This window comes from Candoia aspera, chromosome 3 (genome assembly GCF_035149785.1).
Source record: "Candoia aspera isolate rCanAsp1 chromosome 3, rCanAsp1.hap2, whole genome shotgun sequence".
NCBI classification, from domain to species: Eukaryota; Metazoa; Chordata; class Lepidosauria; order Squamata; family Boidae; genus Candoia; species Candoia aspera.
The window spans coordinates 35,665,282-35,679,476 of NC_086155.1; the positions used below are offsets into that span (position 1 = coordinate 35,665,282).

General features: G+C 36.2%; 1 protein-coding gene across 5 annotated transcripts in view; it reads right to left on the bottom strand.

The window, feature by feature from the left end:
* PPP1R12B (protein phosphatase 1 regulatory subunit 12B) overlaps positions 1-14,195 on the bottom strand; it is a 147,209-nt gene that overhangs the window by 21,879 nt on the left and 111,135 nt on the right. For all 5 annotated transcript variants that reach the window (XM_063297366.1, XM_063297368.1, XM_063297364.1 and 2 more), the window contains 2 exons: positions 5,345-5,361; positions 999-1,146 (listed from right to left, as the gene is read on the bottom strand). In XM_063297366.1, the coding sequence (XP_063153436.1) occupies positions 999-1,146; positions 5,345-5,361 (165 nt within the window). The remainder of the gene's footprint in view (positions 1-998; positions 1,147-5,344; positions 5,362-14,195) is intronic.

Here is a 14,195-nt window from a genome sequence, read left to right on the forward strand (position 1 = left end):
TAATCAGCGGTCACATATTGGAGGATGATAGTTTGCATGACTTGCTAGTTCAGATCATCTAGGTGAGCAAGTTTTATTGCAGCTCAATTAGTTTTCGGCAACATCTTTAGATAACTCTGCATAATTTCCATGAGAGCACTACATCATTCCAGGCATATTCTTTCAGTTCATGTGGGATGAAAGGGAGGCCTAAAAGTACTTCTTAGAACACAACTTGAATTTTACCAGATAAAATTCAGTTTAAAACGATTATTTGCAAATTATTTGCAATTTGCAATACTTCATGTAATGTTTTGGCTATTAAAAATATTGATCTTTCAAGTAAACTAAATAGATGTTCAAAAGCATCCTGAGAAGTTCTTGAAAAAAATTAGACATTATATTCAAATTCTACACCAACATTTTCCCACTTCATACACAGGGAACTGAATCAAACTCAGCAACTCCATGGAAAAGACAAAGAGTAGGGATGCAAATACAGTTACTTATAGTACTGCTTAATGCCCGGACACCTCATTAAACTTACTTGAAGCTGGACTTTAACATTATTTTCTTAACATATTTCTATTTCTGTCTTTTGTTGGGGTTTTGAATCTATATTATTTCATTTGCTTCCTCTCCAGTCATCCCCAGCTATGCTTGAAACTGCTTTGTATTAACTTATAAAGAGAGAATGCAGGGAAAAGAACAGAAAGGCTCAAGATAATCTTATCTAGTGATACCAAAAGGGTAGCCGGGGAGCTGGATGTGGTCTGCAAGCATCCTTTTTGTAATTCCCAAAGCCCCCCAGAGTGTTTGAGCCAAATATTTTGTATTTTGCATTAGGAAAAGGTAGGTGCAAAATAGGCTCTGCAGGTGTTTAACGTCCTGATTCCCTATTTAAATCCCCCTCCCACCTGACCCCCATGGTACCCTGTCTCTTTGTCATGTTGTTCTTGAGATAACAAGAAAAGTCTGGTGCAGCCTTCAAACTATGAAAAACTCCAGCAATGGCCCACCTTTTTATAATCCTTGACACTATCATCTTCTGTTCTGCTGCTGAGAGCAGCCAGACGATTCTCTCTTCTGGTATAGGCACTGCTGCGGCCTGAGGGCCGATCACTGTAAGTATCACTAGTGCCAGAGCTAGAACTTGCTGAGTCCAACCTGCAGTTAGATATAGTTTAAAGCACGTTCATTCATTTTCAAAACCATTTACAACTTCAGAAAAAAAAAAGTTCTTATAGAAAAGACACCCAATGCAATGACAAAAGAGTAATAATCCACTAAAAATATTTACCTATAACCTAGCATGCGGAAGTGAAAGAAGGAAATGTATATGCTCCGAATGAGGAAAAAAATAAATTTTATTTGAAACTCTTAGATGAACTTTCAGCTTTTTCATATTTAAGTTGGTGCCTGTTAGGAGATTGGAATAGAGTTACAGCACCATTGATAGAGAGAGTATCTGATAAACAAATTAAAATCGAACAAGGAAAATTACCTAAGTCCTTTTTTGATCTAATGGAAAATTTGGTATTGATTGATTCCTGGAGACATAAAAATGGACTAGCAAAACATTATACTTTTTATTTGGAGAGATATAAACCTTTTTCAAGAATAGATATGATTTGGCTCTCAATAGATTTGGCAAATAAAATTTCGAAAGTGGATATTTTACCTAGAACATTCTCTGATCATAACCCTGTAAGTATGGTAATTAAAAAAAGATCAGGAACCTTTCAGTGGAGATTGAATGAAGCCATTCTGAAAAAAGAAGAAGTTATAGATGACTGCAAAAGGAAGTGAAAAGAGTTTTTTGAAATTAATTTGGATAATGAAGCTGATTTAAAAACGGTTTGGGATACAAGTAAAGCAGTTATTAGAGGGAATTTTATATATCATAATAGAATAATACAGGAAATTTCAACAAAAAATTACAAATGGTCATGGATCAAATTAAAAGGAGTTGCAAAAAACCCCATCTGATAATAATATTGTTCACCAACTTAAATTATTGCATCAGCAAGTTTCAATGTTAATGGTAAAAGAAATGGAAATGAAATTACAATATGCTAAGCAAAGATATTTTGAACATGCCAATAAACCAGGAAGATGGTTAGCCTTTAAATTAAGGAAAGAAAGAGAGAAGAAAATGATTATTAAAATTCAAGAAGGTAATGCAGAATTAGTGGACAATAAAAATTTTTAAAAAGCATTTCATAATTTATTTTCTAATTTATATCAAAAACAGGAGATCTCAATGGAAAAAATTGAGGAGTATTTAACCAAACAAAAATTACCAAAACTCTCACAAACTCAGAGATTAATATTAAATAGTCCTATAACGGACTTTGAAATATTAGAAGCTATAAAGAAAGTTAAGACAGGAAAAACACCAGGACCCGATGGAATACCTGCAAGGTATTATAAATGTTTTAGTGATCAAATTATTTTACCTTTTAAAAAATTGATGAATTCAATTTTGTTGGGATCACCAATACCAGATACATGGAAGGAAACTAATATTACACTTATACCAAAAGAAAGACAGGACCCCTCCCTAATTAGAAATTATAGACCAATATCATTGTTAAATAATGATTATAAAATATTTGCATTGGTACTAGCAGAAGGGTTGAAAATAATTCTACAGGAAATCATTCACCAGAATCAATGTGGATTTTTACCCAAAACACAAATAAAAGACAATGTAAGAACTGTGCTAGATACCATAGAATACTTACAATACCATAATGATTGCCAGATGGCCCTTATATTTTTGGATGCAGAAAAAGCGTTTCACAATTTAAATTGGGTTTTTATGTTCAAAGTATTGGAAAGTATGGAATTTGGAGATTTATTTATAAAGGGAATCAGGTCAATTTATACATCACAAAGAGCCAACATAATTGTGAATGATGAATTGACTGAAGCTTGTAAGATAGAAAAAGGAACAAGGCAAGGATGTCCATTATCACCTTTGTTGTTTATTTTAGTTTTGGAGGTTCTTAATAGAGATATCGGATGTGACGAACAATTAAAAGGTTTAAAAATTAAAAAGGAGGTTTTTAAGTTAAGGGCTTTTGCTGATTACTTAGTTTTGTTAATACAAGATCCATTGGAATCGGATGAACTTTTGATGAAAAAATTAAACGATTATGGATCTCTGGCAGGCTTCAAAGTAAATAAACAAAAAACAAAGATGTTAACTAAAAATACGACAGTGAATAATCAAGAACTGTTGGCTGGAAAGACAGGTTTTAAGATTGAAAAAAAGATTAAATATTTGGGAGTAGTTTTGATCACTAAAAATACTGAACTCTTTCAAAATAATTATAATAAAATATGGAATGAGGTAAAAAAGATTTTTTAAGATGGGAGAACCTACACTTATCCCTTTTGGGGAGGATTTCTGTAATTAAAATGAATGTACTACCCAGGATGTTGTTTCTCTTTCAAACAATACTGATCATATCAGCAGACAGAATTTTTAAACAATGACAAAAGGATATCTCAAAGTTTATTTGGTAGGGTAAAAAACCAAGAATTAAGTATAAATTGCTCCAAGATGTGAAAGAACGAGGAGGTTTGGGGTTACCGGATCTAAAATTGTATTTTGAGGCATGTTGTTTCATGTGGCTGAAAGATTGGATAATGTTAGAAAATAAAACATTGTTACAACTTGAGGGCCACGAGTCAAGATTTGGAGGGCATGCTTATTTATGGTATGATAAAGTGAAGTTAAATAAGGAATTTAAAAATCATTATATTAGAAAGACTTTATTAAGGATTTGGGATAAATACAAATTTAGATTGATACCTAATGTACCTATGTGGTTATCTCCTCAGGAGGCATTTACAAGATGTGAGAGTGCGGGAGAAGTAAAATGGTTAAGGTACAAAGATCTATTAACTTTTGAAGAAGGTATACCTGTGTTTAAAACAAAAGAAAAACTGAAAACAGAAGGTTATCTTTGCCATTGGTTTAGTTATATGCAACTACTTGAACATTTTAGATTGGATAGGAATAATTATAGATTTGTAAATGAAATACCAACTTTGGAAAAACAACTATGTATGAATAATGAACATATAATTACTAAAATGTATAAGATGTTATTACAGATGAACCTGGAAGATGAACAAGTTAAAGAGTGCATGATAAGGTGGGCCAGAAATTTGGGCTATAATATTATGATAAGCCAATGGGGAAAAAATGTGGACAAAAGGACTAAAATTTACATTGAGTTACAACTTAAAATAATTTTTTTTCAAAATGATGTACCACTGGTATCTAACACTGGACAAATTATCAAAAATGTTCAAAAATGTATCAAATGTCTGTTGGAAATGCTTACAGGGAGAGGGAACATTCTATCATCTTTGGTGGACATGTGAAAAAGGGAGGAAATTCTGGGATCAGATTCATACTGTTATTCAGAAAATACTTAAAGTTAGGATAACAAAAAAAAAAAAAACCAGAATTGTTCTTAATAGCTATTATGGAAGAAGAATTAGAGAAAAAATATGGGAATTTGCTTCTACATGATTACGGCTGCGAGAATACTTTATGCCCAACACTGGAAAGACTTACAAATACCATCAATAGATGACTGGACAATCAAATTAACAGACTTGGCACAAATGGCAAAATTAACGGTTGTGATAAAAGATAAAAATATCTCCAGTTTTTTGGATTCATGGCAACCATTTGTGGACTACCTGCTAGAGACTGAAAAAGATGAAGTAATGACCATGTGTTTTTTGGAATAAGGATTTTATTGAATAGAAATAATGGTGAAATGTATATATAATTAGTAACAAGAGAGTAAGCTATCTTAAATTTAGATATATCTATAATTTGGATAGTCGGAAGCCACTTTTTATTTGTAATTGTGGTTTTTTTTCTTTCCTTTTTTCTCAGTTTCATTTATGTCTATGCAATGTTTTTTCTTTTCTTAGTGTTTTCCTCTAACTGTTCCATTTTGTTGTATTTTTTTTCATTATTGTCGGTTGTTATTGTAGTTAAGGTTTTATATGTAATATTTATGTCTTTTTTCTTTTTTTCTTTTATTGAAATCAATAAAGTTTGTTTTTTAAAAAATAAAAAAGAAAGAAATGTTCATTCAAAACTGACAGAACACCAACATTTATCTCTACTTTGATTAATGTAATACTTGAAAGACAAAAGAATTCAGATTATACGAAGAGGGCTGACCATATTGATGGTAGTCTTGAAAACAGGTATTAGGGCTCTTGGCTATAGTTTTGTAAGCAGTTAAGAGGAGAGGCAATTCATTCAAAATACTGAAATATATACAGATGCATACTCTAACAAAAGCATAAATTCTGAAAATCTTACCTGGAAAGTCTTTCATGCTGTAAATGGAGATAAAAGAAGCTCAGATTAGCAACAATAACAATAATAAATAGTTCTAGCATTACAACTGTAAAGCTGGAATTATGGCAATTATGAAAGTAAATGACAAGTAACTATACTGTGAATCCAGCAGTGCAGTGTCTGGAACTTATCTGGAAACCCTGAACTATTTAAAAATATTGCAAAATACTGCAATCTAGGAGTTAAAAATCTATCTTAAAGATGCCAATAACAGCGGATATTTCTGGCAACATTAGGATGACCCTGGTTAGACTAAAGTATAAACACAAACTTTAAAAAAAACACGTTTATATGAAACATATTTATCTTAAATATATGCAGAATTGCATTATTAACTGAAGCTCTTTTCTAACGATGAACTCTCATTCTTATATGACTAACTAGCATAGATAGTATTATATTTAGGCATTTATCATTTGTTATAGAAGAATGGAACATACATTCATATCCAGATAAATGCACTATTCTAATGTCTAATGCCAAAGTTTTTTCCTTAAAAAAAATTGTTCAAAGCAGCAAAAGCAGATTGGGAGTAGAAATTCTAACTTGTCCCATGGTCAGCAGAATTCCAGTGTTTGGGAACTGCACAAAATACTGAATGGTGAAACAGTTTAAAATACTTCTTTTATTGATTGATTGATTGATTGATTGAATTTTCAAATTTCTATCACCGCCCATCTCTCCCGAAAAGGGGACTCTGGGTGGTTTACAATAAAATACTTGCTTAAAGAGTGGTGGTAGGACTTGATATTGTTGAAATATAATTCTATTAAACAGAAATGTTTGTATATAAGTGTCTCCATCTTGACTACTATACCTGTATCATCAGATCAAAAGATTGTAATTGTCAAACTAAATGGTTTGTTTTCACACTAATTACATACAAATATTTCAGAAAAATCTGTAAGTATTTATGCACAGTAAATATCTTTAAGCATATGCAGATATTTAAATAATTAAATGAAAAATAGCTTTTTCTCTTTGCTGTTTAATTGAGATTCTCTTCTCTATATTTATTAGCTTACTGATGTTGTAATCAGAACTGATTTTGATTGTCTTTTTTCAGCACCAATCTTACTTTAAAAAATCAAGTCCGGTCTATTTTATATGGAGAGTATAGTACATTTAATATTAAACCCAAGTAACGTTTATCACATTCTGATGGTGCAGCTGCTGCTACTCCTTACATATTTATTCTCAATTCTGAGACAGACCTTTTAAAATTTCTTTACATGCTACGAAGTTGACACTAGGGAAAAACCTGCTCAAAATTTTCTTTATATACTGAGCAACTTAGAAAGCAAACTAAACTGGATAATCCAGGCTTCAGCTTTTAAAATTTCACACATTACTCATAATTTAAATTTCTGAAGCTAATTATTTAGAAGTAAAACCTCATTTTATTTTGACAAGCAAATTGCTTTTTGACCATCAAAGTTCTGATGTTCTTCTGACAATGGCTCTAACAAATTTTGCTTCCTAGAATTCCTTAATACACCGTTATTTTGTATGTGTCCTAGGCCAAGGTTTCCTATAACTACATTTCTTTTGCCAAAAATAGAGAAATACATATGTATGTTAAAATTCATTCCAACACTTTACAATCTCCTGTTATAATTATTTTCAATGAAAGCTTTTCATACTATGTCAAATGTATGGAGATAATCCACTTACTTTTTAGTATTGCAACCTAAATACTTACATTCTAGAAAGCAAAATAATAGCACTAGCTAACCCTGTTAGGGCTTATAAGCTAAGCAGCACTGAGGCTGGTTAGGACTTGGTTGGGAGACCATTCTAGAATTCCAGAGCTGTAAACTAGACTGGGAAGTTTAAAAAAATATTCTGGAAGAAGGCTGCAGGAAATGATTTCTGTACCGCTTAAGCAGAAAATTGTATGGATATGACTGAGTGGCCACCAATCAAGCTCTACTTGGGAGACTTTACTTAAGATACTTCCAAACAGAAAACTTGTCAAAAGAGGCGGCATAGGAGAAAAAGGGCTTTGTAACGAGTACATGCACACACACTTTCCTATCAAAGTACCGAGGCAGCTATTTTGCTCTGTCTGAAAACATTGCTATGATGGAAATGTCTCTGTCTGTGAATATGCAGCATTCATCTATTTAAGAGGGGTACACTGCAAGGACTGTATTTACTTGAAAGGAAGACAACTCTGCATTTCCAACAGCTTTCCCCTTTACTCTATTCTCAGTAAATTTAAGAAGGCCTCCTATTTAAAAGATAAGTTGAAGAAAATAATTAATCTTCCTAGCAGATAAGGTTGTTCTCAGGCACATCATGTATTCAACTATAAATGTAACAAAGTGTGTGTGTGTATATAAATCTGTAACTTCCATGCAGATTGAACAGTAGATATGGCATCTTTCTCCAGGAATGTCTTACTCAAAATGTATGTCTAGTTTTACGTATAGCATGTTAATTAAATGCTTTTTGAGTATTACATGACAATACAGTTTAGACGTGGGACAAAAAGAAATCAGTACCAGGGAATGGTATAGCTCCAGCAAACCGAATGACGTAATTTCTTAAAGCGAGGGATATAATGCTAACCACACTTTTCAGGAATTAAGTTCCACTGAAGCAGAGGGACTTAAAACTCAGCCTTTGTCAAGTTAGTCAAGTGAATAAAAAACTAAGTAAGCCACAGGAAGTTATTTGACCTTTCATATACTGCCAATTGGAAAGCTTAGACCTCTTCTGTACTTGTAATCCTTTCCACTACTTGGTTTGTTTGCATCCCACATAAACCAAGGTTACATGACAAAGTTTATTAAAGCTAAAGTTGAGACAAGAGTGAGTGTTATACACTGCTTTAGAAAGAAAAGCCAACTCTTGACTTAATGCAGCATTTGTTAACGGCTGCATTTTAATTAAAATTTCAAAGCAGCTCCCATCATATGCTTACAGATTTTCTCAAAGGAAAAAAAAGGCAAATATTAATTATTAATTTGGTATGCCAACTGCAACCCTAGGTAGAGAGAATGGACCTCTCCTTATTTATTATGTTGTTTTGATGCCTTCAAATCAGTGTTGACTCCTGACAACTGCGTGGACAAGTCCCTGCAGTTTTCTTGGCAAGATTTCAGAAGTGTTTGCCATTGCCTCCTTCCTCGGGCTGAGAGTGAGTGACTGGCCCAAGGTAACCCAACTGGCTTCATGCCTAAGGCGGGACTAGAACTCCTAGACTCCCAGTTTCCAGCCTGGTGCCTTAACTGCTACACCAAGTTGTCTCTATTTTTCCTTATTAGCTAAGACGATAATAAAATCTAAGATGGATAACTACTGTATATAAGGCTACCATAATTATGTAAGTCTACCATTGATGATAATCCACAAACTTCAGTTGGTACTGAATGTGGCTACTCTGTCTGCACTTAGGCTTCTGGGATAATACAGGAATCTGAATACAGTACAGATATTAAGACAGCTGAAAAGGAACCTTTTAAATCAGAGCACAGCAAAATGAAAACAATATGTTTCTTTGTACATTACTGTCTTCCACTTCCTTCTATAAGAGTACATGCAGGGGAAAAAGAGAAAGACTGTGTGGAACTCTTAGCTACTAATTGTGAGTTTATGTTTTGTCCCTTGGATAGAAAGCTGCAGCAAAACGAAAAGAAAAGCAGCAGTTTAAAAGCAGTAACTCAGGCAATCTACAGAAGAGTATTAAAAAGAGCCCCAGAGAGAATTTTCCCAAACTGTTTCTGGCTGACCCAATTGTGGGCCTGAGGCAGTAGTGAAATAAAGGGAAAAGGACAAGTGAAACTGCATTACTACATATTTTTTTAGTTTCATTATGCTTCCTTTATTTCTGTTTTTAATAAAAAGGAACAGGGCTAGATACTGGAAATTATTCTGCAATGTTGACAACAAAGGGTTTGTAAAGAGCCAGGAAAAACATACAGTTTTGATTGTAGATACGTGTTGGATTATGAAACATTACAATCTTACTTTTAAAATTCGAACGCTTCCACAGATGGCATAAGTGTAATTAAAAGCATGTTCTTGAAAGTTTTACAAGAATGCAACTCTGAAATGGGGAACTAGGGCATAAATAGCCACTTACTCCTTGCGAAAAAAAGAAATTGGTTAAACTGGCTTCAATTATTTACTTATGTGGCCACTACTTAATCCAAAAAAGGAAGGAGGGAAGGAGAAGATTCTAATATTTATGTTTCTGCAAACAAAAAAATTCCACAACAATTTCCAACAGCTGGGTTCAAAGATTACAAAAACACTTTAAACCGTGTAGCAGAATTTCATCTGCATCATAACATTCTATATATTGTGCCCAACATCAGTGTACTGTACTGAAGAGAAATTGTGAAACGCTAATTGACTTTCCCTCCCCAATAGTTTAGAAAATTATTTTTTATTTTGTTTATTGCTGGTTACATAATCCCAGCCAATGAGAAGTCATGCACAGTATCCAGTGCAAATGGTAATAACATGATATGCAGCTAGATCAAGCTATGTGAGTATGAAACCCTCAACCTAAAGAAAAGGGGCCCTTGGATAAGAGAACTGAGTCTGCATTTCACATCTTGCTTCACTGCACTGGTATGCAAATGAGAAAGAAACTTTAGGGTATTTCAGATTTTATGGGCAGGGAATAGCTGCTTTGATAAAACAGCTTTGATATGATATCAGTCCAGAAGAGGCGCAGTCTACCATCCTTATATTGCTTTACATTGAATGGATATTCAAATTCACACTTTTCCATTTAGTAACAGCGGTGGTGATGGTGGTAATAGCAGTAATTTTATTTAGTGTATAGTATGCTTATAATTTACTGCTATTGTACCTTTCCACCCAAGGATTTGAGAGAACCTAGTTGACCTTGGAAGATACTGAAAAGGCTAAGCAGCATTTTAATACCTGGTTAGTACTTGGGTGGTTGATACCAGAAAATCCCAGGCCTACAGGCTAGGCTGGGATATCAATCAAAGATCCCAGAAGAAGGCTATTTACTTACATGTTCTTGCCAAGACAATAACATGTATGGTTGTGTCCATATAATCACTGCAAGAATTGGTTCTCTGATTGACAAAGATTAATACAAACAAACAATTAGGTAAACAACCACCTGTGAACTTGTCTTTCATCACTGAAGAGACCTGCCCCCTCACTGGTTGATCAGAAAGCTATTAGAAAAAAATACAAAAGTCTACCCAATGTACATAGGGATATATTGATTCTAAGTGAAAATAGTTCAATTGCTGGAATATTTGTAATACTATTACAACCCCAGTTCTCTTGCTCAAGAGAGCATTGTGCTCTGAAAATCATCACTTTTGGTTTAAACAGCTGCTAAAGTGCCTAACACTCTCTAGGAGTTAAGCGCAACTTGGGGGAGCTTTTACACATACATTTCCATTTAAAAAATTATCTGTTTGTAGAAAGATAGATGTCAGCACCTGGTCATTCGAGCATTCACATAATCACAGTCAAGAGGCTGGGATTCCTTTAACTGTTTAATGAAGGGAAATGAACGGTACAGAAGTAAAGCTGCAAATGGAGAGTTCCCACTCAAACCTAGATTTAAAACTACATTCCCTTAGTTTGTTCCCTTTCCCATGAAAGCATGTCACCCCCCCTCCCATCCAGGTGGTGTTTCTGTTGTATCTCAATTCATTGTCCTTGATGTCTTCCATAGCCATAATAATCCTCCAACAGGAGGGGATGGGCGGGGATAAATTAGATAGATAGATAGATAAATCTACTTCACACTCCAACCTCACACCCCCTCCCATCTGGCGACACAGAGTCTACACCATTCACAGGGAAATGATGGCAGATCCCCCGATAAGGGGTTCTGTGAATCCTTTGGTCTGGGGGATCTGACATACTGCCCCCCCAAGAAAGATAAAGAGAAACAATAGAAAGCAATAAAACAGCAATAACTGGAGGCCAAAAAGCCACAGGTTCAGTAAGGTGAGGGCTTTGCAGGATATCTGGAATGAATTTTTTTTAGTTAAAATAGGAGCATTAACATGACATGTATCAATCCACTCAGGATCTAGAAAATGTTTCCATTGAATTAAATACTGTAGAGATTTGCGAAAAAAACGAGAGTCCAGAATGTCTTTAACTTCGAAGTGTTGATGGCCATCGATCATGATGGGTGGAGGGGTTGCTGCAGGCTGGTGCCACTTAGAATGTTCCGGGGCAGGTTTAAGCAAGCTGCAATGAAAAACAGGATGAAGGAGCTTAAGAGCGAGAGGTAACTGTAATTGTGCAGTCACAGGGTTAATGATTTTGGTGATTGGAAAAGGCCCAAAAAATTTAGGGGCAAGCTTCTTAGAAGGTTGCTGGGAGTGTAAAAATTTAGTGGACAAATACACCAGTCCCCAACCTTAAATTTCCATTCCGGGAGCCTGTGGCGATCAGCAAACTTTTTGTGCGTGTCATGTGTATGATCCAATGCCTGGCGCATGACAGGCCAATTTGTGGCGATCTGGATAGCCCAGTCAACTACCGAGGAATCAGGCAAAGACTGCAATTGAAGTTCTGGTCTGGGAACGAAATCCTAGCCATAAACAATGTGAAAAGGGGAAAAGCCAGTGCTCTGGTATACTGCATTATTACAATCAACCTCCCTGAAAGGGAGGAGGTCCATCCAGTCGTCTTGTTGAAAGCTGATGTAACAAAGTAAGAATTGTTCTAGAGTAGACTGAGCTCATTCAGTTGCTCCGTCGGTCTGCGGATGGCTCAACGAGCTGAGGGATTGCTGGACCCCAATTAATTTTAAAAATGCCCGCCAAAATTTGGAAGTAAATTGGATGCCTCTATCAGAAATCACACGCATGGGACAGCCGTGGATTTTGTAGATGTGAGTGAGAAATAGCTTTGCTAATTGTTGAGTGGTTGGGATTTTGGCGCAAGGTATAAAATGAGCCTGCTTGGAGAATGAGTCAGTAACAGTCCAAATAACAGTTTTGTTTTTACTCTCAGGTAAATCCACTATGAAATCCATGGCTACTTCTTTCCATGGAGCTTTGGGGGAAGCCACAGGTTGTAAAAGTCCTTGTGGTTTACCCCCCTTCCTCTTTGCTTGGGCACAGACATGGCATGAGGTGACGTAAGACTGTACATCAGCACGAAGGAAGGGCCACCAAAATTGGTGCCTCACCAAGTGGAGAGTCTTTGTGAAGGCAAAATGCCCTGCAGATTTAATATCATGGGAATGGTGAAATTGTGTGGTGAAGAGACTCAGGCACGTAGATTTTGCCGTTGCAATACCAGACGTTGTCAATTTCAGTCAATTGGGCTTTGTTACATTGCAGCCAGTTCCTCTTTTAGGTCTGCCTGCACTTTCACTTTCCCGGCTACTGCTTGTTTGCGTGTTAAGCAAGCCATTCCAAGCTGTTTCTGAGAGAAAACGGTGTCTACAAGTTCCGTTTGGGCAGTGTTATATTGCGGGAGGCAAGAAAGTTCCTTTTCCCTGGGAGGAAATTGAGGGTGAAATTAAAATGGCTAAAAAATTGAGCCCAGCGGATTTGTTTGCCATTCAACTTTCTGGGAGTTTGTAAAGCTTGGAGGTTTTTGTGATCAGTCCAAACCTCAAAGGGATTTTTAGCACCCTCTAGCAAATGCCTCCAATGTGTGAGAGCTGTTTTAACAGCAAACACTTCTTTGTCCCAAATAGGCCAGTTGCGCTCAGAATCTGAGAACTTGCGGGAGAGGTATGCGCACGGGCGGGGGAAGCCGGTTTCATCTTTTTGAACCAAGATGGCCCCCAACAGCTGAGTCAGAGGCATCCACCTGTACAATAAAGGGGCGGCTTGGGTCTGGGTGGGCTAGAATGGGTTCCCTTGGGAAAAGCTTTAAACGGTCAAAAGCAGTTTGACAATCAGACGTCCAGGCAAGCTTAGCCCCCGGGGAGGTAACTTTTCGTGTCTCCCCCCTCCCCCTAGTTTTCAGTAAGTCAGTAAGGGGCAAAGGAATTTGCGCAAATTGGGGAATAAAATTTTTGTAAAAGTTGGTGAAACCTAAGAAACCTTGAAGTTGCCTCCTGGTACGAGGGGGTTCCCACCCCATTATAACTTGGACTTTGGCAGGATCCATCTCGATGCCATTTGCAGAAATACGATAGCCCAAATAGTCCAGCTGGGACTTGTGAAACTCACATTTAGAGAGCTTAGCATACAGTTTGGCATCCCTCAGTTTTCGCAAGACCTTCTTAACAAGCTGAATGTGGTCCTTCAAGATGTCAGAATAGATTTAAATGTCATCTAAATACACTAAAAACCCCTTATACAAATGCTCATGGAGGACCTTATTAATGTATTGCATAAATACTCCAGGGGCCCCTGACAATCCAAATGGGAGCACTTTGTATTGGTAAGAACCCAAAGGGCAGTTAAAAGCAGTTTTCCATTCATCCCCCTCCTGAATTCGAATTCTAAAGTAGGCTTCCCTGAGATCAAGTTTGGTGAACACCTTTCCTTTCGATGGGTGTGCTAGCATGTCTTTCATTAAGGGAAGAGGGTAGTGATTGCTTATTGAGATAGCATTTATTCCACGGTAATCGATACAGAGTCTAAGAGAGCCATCCTTTTTTGCCCGGAAAAGCACCGGGGTTGCTAGAAGTGAATTAGCAGGCTCAATGAAATGGGCGGAGGGAAACTGCCCTGGGGCTCTGGTATTCTTCCCTGTCACTTGTGCTCAGAGTTGCCTATGGAATTGGTATTGAGTATTTTCTACCTCCCCTGCTAGGCAAATCCATTCTTTAAGGTAGGAGGGTCTCCGCGGCACAGCGCCCATCTCAGGATCTCTGGCTGCAAGC